At 40.7% G+C, this 14376-nt stretch overlaps 1 protein-coding gene across 2 annotated transcripts in view; it reads right to left on the reverse strand.

The window, feature by feature from the left end:
* Window positions 1–14376, reverse strand: part of LOC147016743 (phospholipid-transporting ATPase ABCA1-like) — an 82850-nt gene that overhangs the window by 51011 nt on the left and 17463 nt on the right. For both annotated transcript variants that reach the window (XM_085845695.1, XM_085845694.1), the window contains exons 2-5: window positions 2086–2182; window positions 1847–1940; window positions 1361–1502; window positions 179–270 (exon numbers count right to left, since the gene is read on the reverse strand). In XM_085845695.1, the coding sequence (XP_085701821.1) occupies window positions 179–270; window positions 1361–1502; window positions 1847–1940; window positions 2086–2151 (394 nt within the window). In that variant the 5' untranslated portion in view covers window positions 2152–2182. The remainder of the gene's footprint in view (window positions 1–178; window positions 271–1360; window positions 1503–1846; window positions 1941–2085; window positions 2183–14376) is intronic.

A 14376-nucleotide genomic window follows, 5' to 3' on the forward strand; every position in this document is an offset into this window, starting at 1 on the left:
CGGAAACATTTGCACATGGACTCTGGTTAGCCTAATAAACAGAGCCCACACCGAGTCACCCCAGGCAGTTTCCAATTAATAAACAACTGAGTCTTGATCTGTACTTCAAAAGGTACATTCCATTTTCCATGAGGAATTCAGCTATTTGAAGACAATTTTTGTGCCAACAAACAATCACCTTGACGCGAAGGAGGTGCACTGGATGGTGGAGGCAAGCTTCTGCTGAGGTTGACAACACTCTCCTGAAGTTCCCTCAGCAGACGAGATAACCTTTGGGAAGTCAGCAAGGAACATCATGTGCTTGCTATGCATGTTTGCTCTTTTTGTTTCCTATAGTCTTTTCGAGTGATCTCATGCTTGTTGTGGTATTTATTTGTACATAAATCACAGGGAGGACAAAGACATGAGAAGATATCAGTGCAAGTTCACATGAACAACACAGACATTAGGAGACAATGGACAAATGCACACAATTTAGAAGAATCAAACCAGGTAAACATAAAATGTTGACCATTGAACACTAACAATGTTTCATCTTGACAGATTCAAAATAGCCCCGTGGGGGACTGACGGTTATTTCCCAAACAGGTGGGGTGAAAATGAGGGATTATGGGGAAGGGGCCATGCCCCCCCCCCACCCTTCCTGAAGTGGTACGGTCATGGGGAGCACAACTTAGGTTAACAGCATAGTCCTTATGCTTCATGAAGAATTTGGTCTGCATCTGGCCGGCGGTTTCGGAGAAGATTTTAAAATAAATTACTTGAATTTGAGGAGAAACGGTCCTTTTCAGCCTTTTATAGGGGGGCGAATCCAGACAAGGAGCACAACCCCATGAGACCTTACTGTTCTGATGTATCGTACCAAATTTGGTCAATATCAGTCATGTAGTTTGTGAGGAAAATATGTTTTAGTGAATGAGGGATTAGGGAATGGATGCTGAAGCCCCCTTTCCAGGGGAGATACTGTACGGTCATGGAGAGCAAACTTAAGGTTAGGGCATTGTCACATTGCCGCATGGCCAGTTTGATCTGGATTCGGTAGTTGGTTTCTGAGAAGATTTTTGAATGAAAAACTAATATTTGGGGTAAACCCCCTCTTTCAATCCATTTATAGGGGGCACATCCATATGGGGAGCACAATGCCAGGGGAGCTTGCTGTCCTGATGCATCGTACCAAATTCGATCCATATCAGTTGGGTATGTTGTGAGAAGATGGTTTAGTCAAATGTTAATGGACGTATGGATGGACGGAAGGATACCAGGATCCACTCTATGAGCTTATTTCAGAGAAATAACCTAAAAATGAATTGTATTGCCAAAATAATCGTAGTGGTGGTGCTGGTTTGTAAGTTGATCTTACAAGGAGTTATGGAAGTTATCGTAAGTTCCAGGCCCCTCTCCTTCTGTTGTGTACGAAAAGCAAGGGTTGTGGAGGTTGCACAACTGGCTCTGTAGCCATGGAATAAGACCAGCCGATGGTAAGACCTTGCTGGGGAAGTGGCCTGGTGGGAAACACAGCAACATGCGTTCATGATGTCACACAGCAGTGTTGTGCCTCATCACAGTCAATCATGTAACGTAACATGCCTGAAGCTCATCCTTCTTTCTTCCTTTCTTCCTTACACCTGTCAATCAATATTTTATGGAAACATGCCACAAGATAAACACAATGAATGTCAAAATATAACTGTTTTTAAAGTTTGTAATTTACCCATCACCACCTCTAGGGTGAACAGCCAGCTAGCTCTTTTATATGGCATTACTGGCGAAATCACAGGCCATCACTATTCCTTGAGTGAAGAGTTTAAAACAAGAGAGATTCAATCCAAAAGCATTCAGCACTCACACTCATGTTGTTGCTGTGGAGGGTACGAGCGGCGAACAGAAACCAAGATAAAAAATATGAAGAGTGGCCAAACAACTTCAAGGGCCAACCGGAACTGTGGGATGTGGGCAAGAGTGGAGATGAGGAAGGAGGGAAGTTGTGATATAGAGTAAGAATTGAGTTGGTTGAAGTAGAGATAAGGTTTGAGTTATGAGTTACATTTGGCAAAGTCACAAGAGCATAATGATTGCAAAACACACCTTGTGACGACATCCAAGCGTTACATTCTTCCAGAGCAGCAGGTACAGCTGGTTCCAGAAGGCCATAACCCAAATATACTTGTTCTCCTCACCAGGTCTGGAAAACAACATTGTACCATACCAAGACTCATTATCATTCAGCTGAGTTGGCCTGCTTTGTGTTTCAATCTGAAGACTTAGCTCATGATCCTATGACTAGGTTCAAATTCTGTAAACTGTGCTAATTTTCTCACCATCGACATACTAAAGGCCTCAGGTAAAAGTAAATTGACATCTCTTAATAACCTTACCCTGTTACTGTATACAGTATCCCACAGACAGCGTGAAAAGACTAATAGCCGTTTTTACAGCCATTTTCCCCTGCTGAGCAGGGTTTAGCTCTTCTTGAGGCAGTTTTATGGCTAGATGCCTTCCTGACGCCAACCCTGGTAACCTCTTACGACACACAGGGATATATATGGTACACCTATTCTAACTGGGGCATCCACCGGGACCTGGACACTGGTACTCCCTTAAGACCCTTAAGATCTTCGGGTCTTGAGTTTGAGCCCCTGTTTTCTCCATTGAATTAACACCAGGTAGGGTTGACTCAGCCTGTTATCCTTCTGAGGTTGGCGAAATGAGTAAGAGTGTACTGGTAATAGAGGGCACTGCATCAGCAGCACAGCCACACCCCCAGAAAACGATGCAACCAGCCACCACAGGTTGCACACAATAGCTATAATACAATCAAGCGAGGACTGACGTCACAATGACATCACATTATCTCATGGATATTATGATAATCACCATTGAATTCCTTGACCTCAAAAACAAACTTAAAATCCCACCACAGCATTTTATAATCAAATTTAACCATTTTGTATGTTTCATAGAGTAATTCGAAGAAATGACATTATAATGGACACTTCCTGTTTTTCAAATTTTATTGGAGCATGGCCTTTGTTCAACCCTTAAACCGATGTTGTGCTTTGGTGAAAAATAAAGGCACTTTTGTCCACTGTGTAAAGGCCCCGTCACACCTTGACGTTTTAGCCAGCGTATGGCAAGGTCTCAAAATGTATGTAAAACGCTGGCGTACGCTGAACTATTGATGTTTTTTTTTAAGTTTTGGGCATATAATAACGTGTTGGACGAATGCATAACGTATTAGTAACATACACAGAACATTTTAATCACATATAGATAACTTATACCAACAAATGCTGAGCGTGTTGTCAGCGTTCACAACCTATGCCCAAGGATAGTCTAACTTATGCATAGCGCACGGCAGCGTATCGCCGACGATCACGTGGCGTAGGCTATTCATAGGCTGAGGCTCGACGATTCAAATCATAACCGCACTAGACATCAAAGTGTGAAGCCACTGTCACACCTTGACGTTTTAGCCAGAGTATGCCGAGTATGAAAAATTTGCCGAACTAAGCTAGCACACGTCGAATACGTTATGGGTAAGTTTTGTATATGTTAAGAGCACGCTGGCATACGTCGTCATACGCCGAATACGTTGAGAAATTTTCAGCATGTTGAAAATTTCTCGACATACTCGACGTATAACACACATTCCGCATACGCTGGCATAAGTTGTAGGCACGTTACGCGAACGTTGACACACGTCGACATAAGTTACTTGTACGTTACTCATTAGTCGAAACACGTCATTGTAATGGTTAGCGTCAGTGTTCCAGACTCCCTAATTTTTTTTTTCTTCGGTATGACGGTGATGTTGACACTTCGATTTCTCGTGCGGTTATGATTTAAATCGTTGAGCGGCAGCCTATTAATTATATTATATTATATTATAACTGCACTAGAAATTGAAGTGTTAACATCACCGTCATACCGAAGAAAAAAAACAAAAAAAACAGGGAGTCTGGAACACTGACGCTAACCATTACCTTGATGTGTTTTGACTTATGAGTAGCGTACAAGTAACGTGCGTCGAGGTGTGTCAACGATTGCGTAATGTGCCTACAACACGTTACTTCTAGGTTAGAAATAAGTTTCGAGTACGCTAAACATTACCTCGACGTGTTTCGACTTATGAGTAACTTACAAGTAACGTGTGTCGACGTGTGTCAACAATCGCGTAACGTGCCTATAACTTATGGCCAGCATTATGCGGAACGTGCGAGTCATACGCTGGCATATGTCGAAAAATTTCAAGCATGGAAAATTTGTCTAACACCTCGGCGTACTACGACGTATGCCAGCGTACAAAGACGTATGCCAGCGTACTACGACGTATGCCCACGTGCTCTTAACGTATACAAACTTACCCATAACGTATTTGACGTGTGCCAGCATTTTAGCCAAATTTTGCATACGTCAGGCATACGCTGGCTAAATCGTCAAGGTGTGACAGGGCCTTAACTATCTGTCATTTTCGTCCTCAAGCCACCTCACTGACACGTCTTCTATCATATTTATCTGCTTGGAATTTTCCTCTTGTAAGTATTTTGTTGCATAAGCACCATGTCATGTGCAGCTCGAAATATCCTGTTTGTTCATGTGCACGTCACTCTCCCACTGGATGAGGTGATCGCTCGCACCTCTATTTTAAACCGGGACTTCGGAGTGGAGAGAGGTCCGGCGGGCTCCCCCATCGGCCACGGGCGTTCTGAGTTCAGCTAGGTGTAGGAGCAAATCGGCCTTTAATCCAGCTCGGAAGGGTCTCATCTGTTTGGCCGGCATGACCCCACAACATTGGTGTCAGGAGTGGGAAAATGCATATTTTTCCCTACATTTTTTGAAAAAAAAAAACAGGATGATGTAATTGGGTCAGTCAGTCCGTCACACTATCTTCTCCTAAATGGTTGTGCAGGAATTCACCAAACTTGGTAATCATGATAATCACATGAAAAGAAGTTGCAAGAGCAACGGAAACATGTTTTTAAATGAAACTTTTTAAATGCAATCAACATTGGGGGAGGCATGAAATATTTAACGAGTTTCAGGATTTTACCCCAGGTTCATGCCCCCCATAGGGTCACAGGGGTCAAAATAGGAAGAAAATTTTTTTTTTAATTAACTCAAAATTTGATATTGGGCCATTCCTGATGGAATGTTTTGCCATATTTCAACTTTTTTTTAGGTGGGAAGCATGGGGATATGTGATTGTGTGCCAATGACTTTGCTCTCGTTTTTGTTGCAATGCTTCCAGCAGGACATTTTACAAAAATAGCCAGAAGCCCAGCATTGAGAAGCTCTTTTAACACTTGGAGACCCGAGCTAGCAGTAAAGGTGTTTCACAAACGATGCAATAACAGCATCAGGTTGGCCATCCTGCTCCTTGTCGAAACAAATCTTCGGAGGTCCCTGTTGTAGTATAGTACGGTATTTAAAAGTTTGTGGGGGACTATTTTTAGGCCTAGCAGGGTAATCTATACAATCTGTAAAAGTGATTTTGTATGTACTGTCAATTTGTTTGTTTATATATGCTTCAAAAACTATAAAAAAAAATTAAAATAGTGAACCAAATCCAACCAAATTTTGCATGTTGCCGAGGGGTACCCAAGTATGGTTTCTATCAGGGTAGCATATCTGGGGGAGGAGGTTCAAGGTGGGGGAAGGACACAATTTCTCTCTATGTCAATGTGTATCATATAGCATCACCTGGTTGTAGCGGGTATTGACAAATAATCTTATGTATTAAAAAAAAAAGTTTGAACAACTTAACAATATACATTACAGGTGATAAAATCTGAGTGAGAATAATTCGAAATTTCCAAAATGTTCCATTTCACTCATTTTAAATGGAGGTTTAAACCAAATAATCCAACACCGATCTTCACAGTGAAGTGGAAGTGATGTTTGCTCATGCTATATACAGATATAAGCAGTAAGAATGGTTGACGAAGATGATGTTAGCAGCTGATGGGTGGCAGGGTGGTCTAGAAGTACACAGATGGAAGATGACCTCGGGCAAATTATAGGGTGAATCGAGGAGAATGTTTGTGAAGTATAACATCACATATCTTGATTAAATCCATCAGCAAAGTGACAGATAAAAATGCCTCGCATAATATATAACACAATACTATGCATGTTCAAACTAGAACGGGCACTCATAGAGCGCATACCTTCGCCGCCACTACTTTTTTGTTCTTGGTATGAGTGTGGGGAACTGGTTTCATATGAATGGTCTTATGACACAAACGACATATTTATAATGTCATGACCCCCCCCGACTTTCGGGGGCTACGGACTAAACAACAATCAACTCACGTCGTTTTGGCGAGTCTTCACTCGCAAGCTCGGTGAATACAACGTTTCAACAAGAGAAGGTAATCTCGTTTAATGCTGGTTTCATGCAAGTCGAATAAGAATTGACTGAGTTATGCCGAAAACTGCATATTTTTCAAGGGCGTGACCCCCCCCCTCCCCGACATTTTACCCCAACCAGTGACATGTGTTATGACGTCATTGTGTCACAAGATTGGGAATTAAATTCTGAACATTTTGGTGCTGGGTTCATGTAAAGCGGACAAGAATTGACCGTGTTATGACAAAAACCGAATATTTTTCAAGGTCGTGACCCCCCTGACCTTTGACCCCTAACCGGTAACAAGAGTATGGGCGTCATTGTGTCATATTGCATATCACAAGATGAGGCGTTGAATTCTGAACATTTTGGCGTTAGTTGCATGGAAATTGAATAAAAATTGACCGTGTTATCGTAAAAAGACGATTTTGACCTTTTTGTGACCTTGACCTTGAACTTTGACCCGAACGATCCCAAAATCTAATCGAATGCTTCCTAGCTAATAACCAATCATCCCACCAAATTTCATGCAATTCGGTTTAATACTTTGAGTTATACGAATCACCAGATTACAAATAAATAAATAAGTCAATAAATAAATAAATACACGCCGACCAAAACATAACCTTTCGCAGAATGCGAAGGTAACAATGAGAAATCACAAGGACAAATCCTGAAATCCAAGACATGGCAAAAAGTATAACGAGCCATATATATATACATGTAAAATACATTTATATCTAATATATAAAGGTATTTATGATGTCAATTCTGACAAACAATTGTCAGACAACATCCGTAGATGAAAACACAAATAAATGAAAAATAAATAAATAAAAAAACCAATGTCACCCGTATCTTGCCAAAAGGTGACCACGTGTGACTTCTTTAAGGTCACACTGAGGTGAACAGAGCTGCTATCCACCAGGAGCGACTCCTTGAGGAATATCTGCCTACGAGAGATTCCGATGAGAATCGTTCTAGAGTAACCATGAAAAATATGCGTTTGCCTCATAACGTCACCAAATGACGTCATAATGTCTCAAGCTTGACATATCGAGAAAGCACTCATCGGGGTGTTCAATTTGAGGTACTACACGATATGGTTCCTAAAATTTGAAAATTTGACCTTGGGGTCAAATATGTTTGACCTCAGACGCTAACCATGAAGGTCAAGGCCAATCACCACCAAAAATTAATCAGCTGAGCGCCAGACCATGAACTATATTCCCATGAAGTTTGAAGACGATCCGATCAAAATTACTCAAAAAATAAGGGTTTCGTCGACTCCCGTGATTTGCGACAAAGTGACCTTGACCTTTGACCTTGACCTTCAAAATTTTATGCGCTGAAAGGGACCTCTATAGGCCTCTGATATGCGAAGTTACAAAAATTTCCAATGATAACTGTGCTCTGCAGAATTTTTTATATGTGATTACAGACAAACAAACAAAAAAAAAAAAACATACAAGCTGACGAACATATCTTGCAAAAACTTTGTTTTGGCAAGATAATAAAATAAAAAAATGAAAAAAAAAGGCAGGTGAGAAACCCGAGACAATGGGAAAGCACGGTCGTGCGCGCGCGTGTGTGTGTGTGTGTTATATATATATATATATATATATATATATATATATATATATATATATATATATATATATATATATATATATATATATATATATATATCCAAAGCAATTCTATGTACTTTAAGTATTCAAAAATTAAAATGTTAGTGCATCTCATCTTGTAAGAAGAACATTTTGAACGCGGCTCGTATCATACTCTGACTGTAAGTGCAAAAGTGCTGCATAAACACAATGCAATGTAAATACAAATACTGTACCTAAAATAACAACTGTTTATGGCACATTTTAATGTATTACCACCCATGCTCAGAGATGGTTGGAGTGGACATTATAAAAGTTGCAAGAGCAGGTTGAAATGCAGTTTAAAAAAAAAAAAATCCTCATCATCTGCCCTGCAAGACATAAAATTTGGTGGCCTTAATTTTCACTTCATCTTCAAAGATTTGCAAGATGCTGTTTTGGTATACAACAGGCCAGTCCTGTGACCCATTGCCTGCAGGCAGCTGTCAGACATGAAGACACCAATTATAAAATGCATTTTCCCTCCAGGAGTTGCTGCATTTTTCTTTTTTGTGACAATGTCAGCAAAGTAGTTTCCAAATGACGTCATTGACCTGCAGTTGTTCATTTAACATTTTTCCAGGGACACGTTACCCAGCATTTTACACCCTTGTCAAATATACCTGCCCTACATCGACAGCTTGGATAATTAAAAAAAAAAATTACATTTTAGTTCGACAGATTTTGCCAAAAGGAAATCAAAATTATCAATCATCTCTGCCTTGGGTATTTCATCACAAAGTGTGCCATTCATCGGGGAGGCCATTCAGACCCATCTAAGCCTGAACTATTCCTGCCAACTTATGGTTGTTCCTCTGTGCTCTTATCCTTTTAAATGCTGGACATCAAGCGAGGAAGCAGCATATACCATTTTTAAAGTCTTTGGTATGACTCGACCGGGATCCGAAGCACCAACAAATGAGACTCGAAGCGGACGCTCTCAGCATTACACCACTGAGCCTGGTTGTAACCCTTAACCAACAAAACTGCCTTGGTACCCTTATGCGCCTCATGGCATAGGAAGGAAGCAAACGAGCACAACCAGAAGGTTTAGTCAGTGATTTGACAAGTTGAATCATTCAAGCGTGTGCAGTGCAGAAACCTGGGGGTGTCAGTATTGCGTGGATGTTGAACTTGTCATTGGCTGAGGGTGTGCAATGTAATTGGATGACGGCCTGTCTCTGGGTGGGATCTCGGAGCGAGTTGGGCGTGTCAACATGAGGGGTTACTTTGGTTTAAACACAGAGGTTACTTTCGGTCATTTTTCATTCCATTCTGCTGTTGCATAGCTATGGCATAATGTTTTGTGTCGGTGTATCTTTTACTATCAGGATTACAGCAGTAAGTTTCATTTAGCCAACGACGATTATCGTTTGCGAGATTTCAAATAATGTCAACATAAAGTCAGAGTGAGAGAGTAAGATGTAAGATTTTATTTTATTTTTTGGAAGTGGGATGTGAAAACATGTTCCTAAAGTCCTGCAATCTCAGAATGAAAGTGGATCACGTGAAAGGACTTCCCCACTGGTAAATTGGGCCAAAACAGAGAGTATTATCCCATGCCATGGTGGGGAACCATGCTAACTCATAATAAAACAGTAGTTTCCTCCTCTTTATCCTTGTAACTAAAGTTTCTTAATTTTTACATTTCTAATCTTTCACTAAAGTGCTCTCACTGCTCTACACATACACCAAAACATGATGAAGCAGAACAACCACTACTACTACTACAACTACTTCCCTGGTGTTGGCTGAATGGTTAAGGTGGCTGGCTTAAGATCTTAGGGTCATGAGTTTGAGCCCCTTTTGGGCCGTTGAAATAACACCAGGTGGGTTGACTCAGCCTATCATCCGTCTGAGGTCGGTAAAAAGAGCACCAACCTACTGAGGGAATAAGCCATTTGAGTATCCTGCGTCGGAGTGGCGACCCATCCAGGACTGTAGTACTTAGCCAAATGTAACTGCCGAGGAAACACGATGTGCCTCACGGCATGAAAGCAATGGCTTTAATGCTGCTACTACTACTACGACTACTACCACCACTACTACACAGCTCCAGTTGTTCCCATCTTAAATATGAGTATCCTTAGAAGGAACTTCAATCCAAGAGGAAGCCATTAAGCAAGCCTGCACAACGGTTGCCAACCTATAGTTGTTTGTTTGTCCTCTATCCTTTTAAAGCAAGAAAGCAGCACGTACCATTTTCAAGTCTTTTGTACGACTCGATCATGGTTCGAACCACCGACCAACCAGACCCAGAGTGGACGTTCTAACCGTTACGCCAAAGAGTCTGGTTAAAATATTCTTGTGTAATTGGCCCAGGAATGTTTTTGACCCAAGTCTTTAACGAAAGGGCCATACCTGACATTCGATTGGTGGTGATTTGTGCAGGAATTTGCAATTCGTTCATGGTGCTCGCATATCTCACCCACTCCAGCCGAGATGGCTTAGAGGTGAGTATGTGTTCCTTGAAAAAACAAAAAAATTCTGATCCGCTAGCCTTGTTGATAGACACAGGCAGAATGATGCAATAAGTTGACAATGCCAGTGACTGCCACTGTTAGAAGCAAGATAGTTCCTGTACAGGAAGGAGAGTAACATACTCGCAAGTTCCGAATAAGCGTGCATGCATGCTTATTTTTTTTTAAGGTGAAAATCCCCCCTACATGGGTCTCTATTCGGGTCTACACGCTTGTTAGACTTTTTTGGATTTTCCACCCTACACGCTTATTCCGCCCTCTACTCTTATTAAAATTTGGAAAATGTTCCACCCTACACGCTTATTCAGATAGTCAGGTTCTTTGTGTAATTTCCTTGGAATTATTTGGAGAGTAACAAACCTATAGATTTTTGAGAAGTCTAAAATCTATTTAAATAAAAAAAATGATGTTTCACATTTTTTCAACTTTTGGAAAGGTCGTTTTGGGGTGAAAAACGCTTTTTTTGAATTCCAATTAAAAAAAACCTGAAACAATACAAAATAACCAACTGATGATGGATTACTGTTAAATGGCTAACAATGGATTTTATAAGATTATAAAATGTTGCATTTTGACTTTCGGTTGCCATGGAAACAGCAATTTTGGAGTGCAATTGCCATTTTTTAATATATATTTTTTTAAATTATATTTTCCATCGGATGGCCTAAATAATTGTTAAATATAGTGACCATGAGTAACTTACACATAAGTATTATGATTTTCAAGTATTGGAACAGTTGGTTGCCATGGAAACAGCCATCTGTACAATGAAACATTGGTGTGTCTGTTGTTCAATATCAGAAGGTTTCGGCACCTTCAGTAGTAATACGTTTGATTTTAAGTTTTTGTAGTTTGATGTATTGTAGTGTGATCTTGTAGGGAACATAGGTGACGCCACGTTGCAACACCATGCCATCGCCTCAGGTTACGGTTGCTGGGCGTGGCATGATGTCATGATGTGGCGCAGCGCGCAACCAAGCACGTGCAGCACTATGACGTCATTTTCAGTTCGCTTCGTTTATTTATGACAGTTTACTTCGGAGCTTCGTTTCATCATATTCGGTTTTCAACACCTTTCTTCCTTTTTTCGGTAAGTTGTGATAGCCTTTGAGGTGTATGTACCTTTTTGTCATTTTATGTTCTTCTGTATGGGGTAGGATTATGGTTTGAATGGCCACGGGGTTGGAGGTTTTAATTGAGTTTCCTGTTAGGCGAGGAGTTGGAAGTCGGGCAGTCGTCATGTTATAGCTATGTGTTTATCCTTTTTCTATTATTTCGGGTTGATCTTTAAATATGTCCTTATGTGCTGGTTCGTGCTTTCATTTATCCAGAAAGAAAGTCACCATCAATGTAATCAGTCACTGATGTATTTTGTTCCATTAGATTAACTGCTGTATAATAGGATAGGATTCGGTTAGCTTTGTGCCTGGGGGTTGGAATTACAGAGGGAGTCTATTTGGAGTTTCTATTTAGTTTACTGGCAAGTAGTTAGCGCGTATTGTTGATTTCTCACTCATCTCTGCTTTTATTTTATTCAGGTAATTTTACGTCTTAGTAGCGGTTTTTATTTTGGATTCTAATAAAGTTCTATCATCGCGACATTTACCCGCATCTTCCGTTTAAATCACATAAGTTTAGGTCAATAAATTAGTCAAAGAAAATAAGGATGTTGTTTTTCTCATCTGTTTGATTTTTATAGTGATGAATGTTATTTGTGCCCTTGATATGGCCCTAGAGTCTAGACATAGGCACAGCCCGAGTTTTATAGGCTGTATCATCTCCTGCCAAGACACACATCTATCTCAATGGCATCTAGCATTGTCAAAATCGAGCCAATCTGGAAGGCCCTAGGTGAGGAGAGAGCCCAGGCATTGCCAACCTTCCACGCATTCACAGGTGCCGATAATACTGGGCGGTTTGCTCGACATGGTAAGGCAAAGTGGTTCCAGTGCTACTTGAAGGCCGATGACGACATGGTAGATGCTTTTGCTATATTCTGTAAGGATGCTGAATTGTCAGAGGACCTATACACAACTTTAGCAAGATTTGTCTGTTCAGGTTATTGTCCAAGTGGTGTCAATATTTCCAGCATCCCTGAACTTCGGAGGCATCTCTTCTGTAAGAAAATGGCTGAGAATGGCAAGTTACCACCAACTGTCGGTGCTCTGAGGCAGCATATCACATGGGTACATATCCAGGCATACGTTTGGGGTCAAGCAGCAATTTCTCAGCAAATATTTCTTGATCCATTAAAGAATGGCTTCCACAAGGACACGAGTGGTCAACTCAAACCGTCAACAACAGACATTCTTCCTGCGCCAAAGGCAATTATCGAGATGATAAGGTGCCAGTGCAAGCCAAAATGTTCATCACAGAGATGTTCCTGCAGGGCCAAGAACTTAACATGCACTGATCTTTGCATGTGCAGCACTTCGTGTGAGAATGACGAGGACTCAAACATTGAACGGCATGACCACGATAGTGATGATGACGATGGCAATGATGAGTGACATTAGAGACAGTGATGCCAATTGGCTACAAACTCATATTTGACAAAGTACATTTCACTGATCACCATATTCATGCGTTACTTGTTTCACGATTTGAAAGCAATACATTAAATAAACGGTAATTTGACAAAATGATAGACGTTTCCATGGCAACCATTGCTCAAAATACAGACATATGTATTCTATATTAAGAACTGTCCTCTAGTTAACAATTATGCATCATCAGTTGCTTGCTTGGGATTAATTTTGAATTTTCAGAGCTGAAATTAAAAAAAAAACGGGTTTTTACCCCAAAACGACCTATTTGACCACATTATATGCATTGAAAAAAATGTGAAACATGGATTTTCTGTTTTGGTATTGTTTAAGCTTTCCAAAAATGTTGGGGTTAGCTACTCTCCAAAAAATTCCAACGAATGTCAAATTATGGACACAAGGAACCTGACTAAGACCCCCACACTTATTCAGGACTTGAGAGTAAAGGTACCGAGGGTAAATAACACAAACCGTCGTGTGCAAGTAACCAACAGTTACCCAGGTTACCTTCATGCCTTCTCATTTCTCACAGCTGCAACCTACCTCGTCGCATGCATGCGGTCTTGTGAACCAAGTAAATGAGGATGTGCGTGATAAGCAAAAAGGTTAAAAAAAAAGACATAGCTGATTTTTGTTTCCTTTTGTGAAAATTCTTTCAGTTATCAGATGTCCAAAACAAATACATAGGAGGAAAGCATAATTTCTAAATATTAAAACTGAGATGTTGTTAAACCTACATCATGGTGCATGGATGTATAGCAAACTTCCCTTTGAATTTTCCAAGCTGTTAGTCTGAGTTTGATGCCTGATCAGACTGTAAACTTCCGGATTGGTGCTTCATAGGCAGGGTGTTCCATTACAAAGTGCACCGACCCTCAGATGGATGCTAAGCTGGGTATCCAGTTTGCTAACATGAGTTATTGAACCTTAATCCCACGGTGTCTTACGCGAAGAGTGGGCGAGTGATCACATATCTTAAAAGCGACGGATAAAAATAGCTCGCATAATTTACAACACAATACTATGCATAGATTCCCAGAAGAGGAAACTACACCCTGAACAAATTCCACGTTCCTGCACAAACCAAATTCAGTTGAACGTTAGGTCTGGGTAGCGTGTTCGTGAAAGACCGGCGAAAACATTTCCCGGCGAGATCCTACAAGATGGGATTAATTGGTGCGAGTACAGTTAATGCTTTACATTTACTTCAACTTCAACCCCAGGCATTTTTATTGTGTACAAGATGGATGGTTGGGTCAGGTTCAATCAGACAATTTCACAAAACCCAAGGAGCCAAGATGTCGAAGAGTTTACGATGCACTCCAATGCCTCATTTCGAAATGCTCACCTAA

The sequence above is a fragment of the Eptatretus burgeri genome, chromosome 11, assembly GCF_056783735.1.
Source record: "Eptatretus burgeri isolate ZD-2024b chromosome 11, Ebu_testis_v1, whole genome shotgun sequence".
Lineage (NCBI taxonomy): Eukaryota > Metazoa > Chordata > Myxini > Myxiniformes > Myxinidae > Eptatretus > Eptatretus burgeri.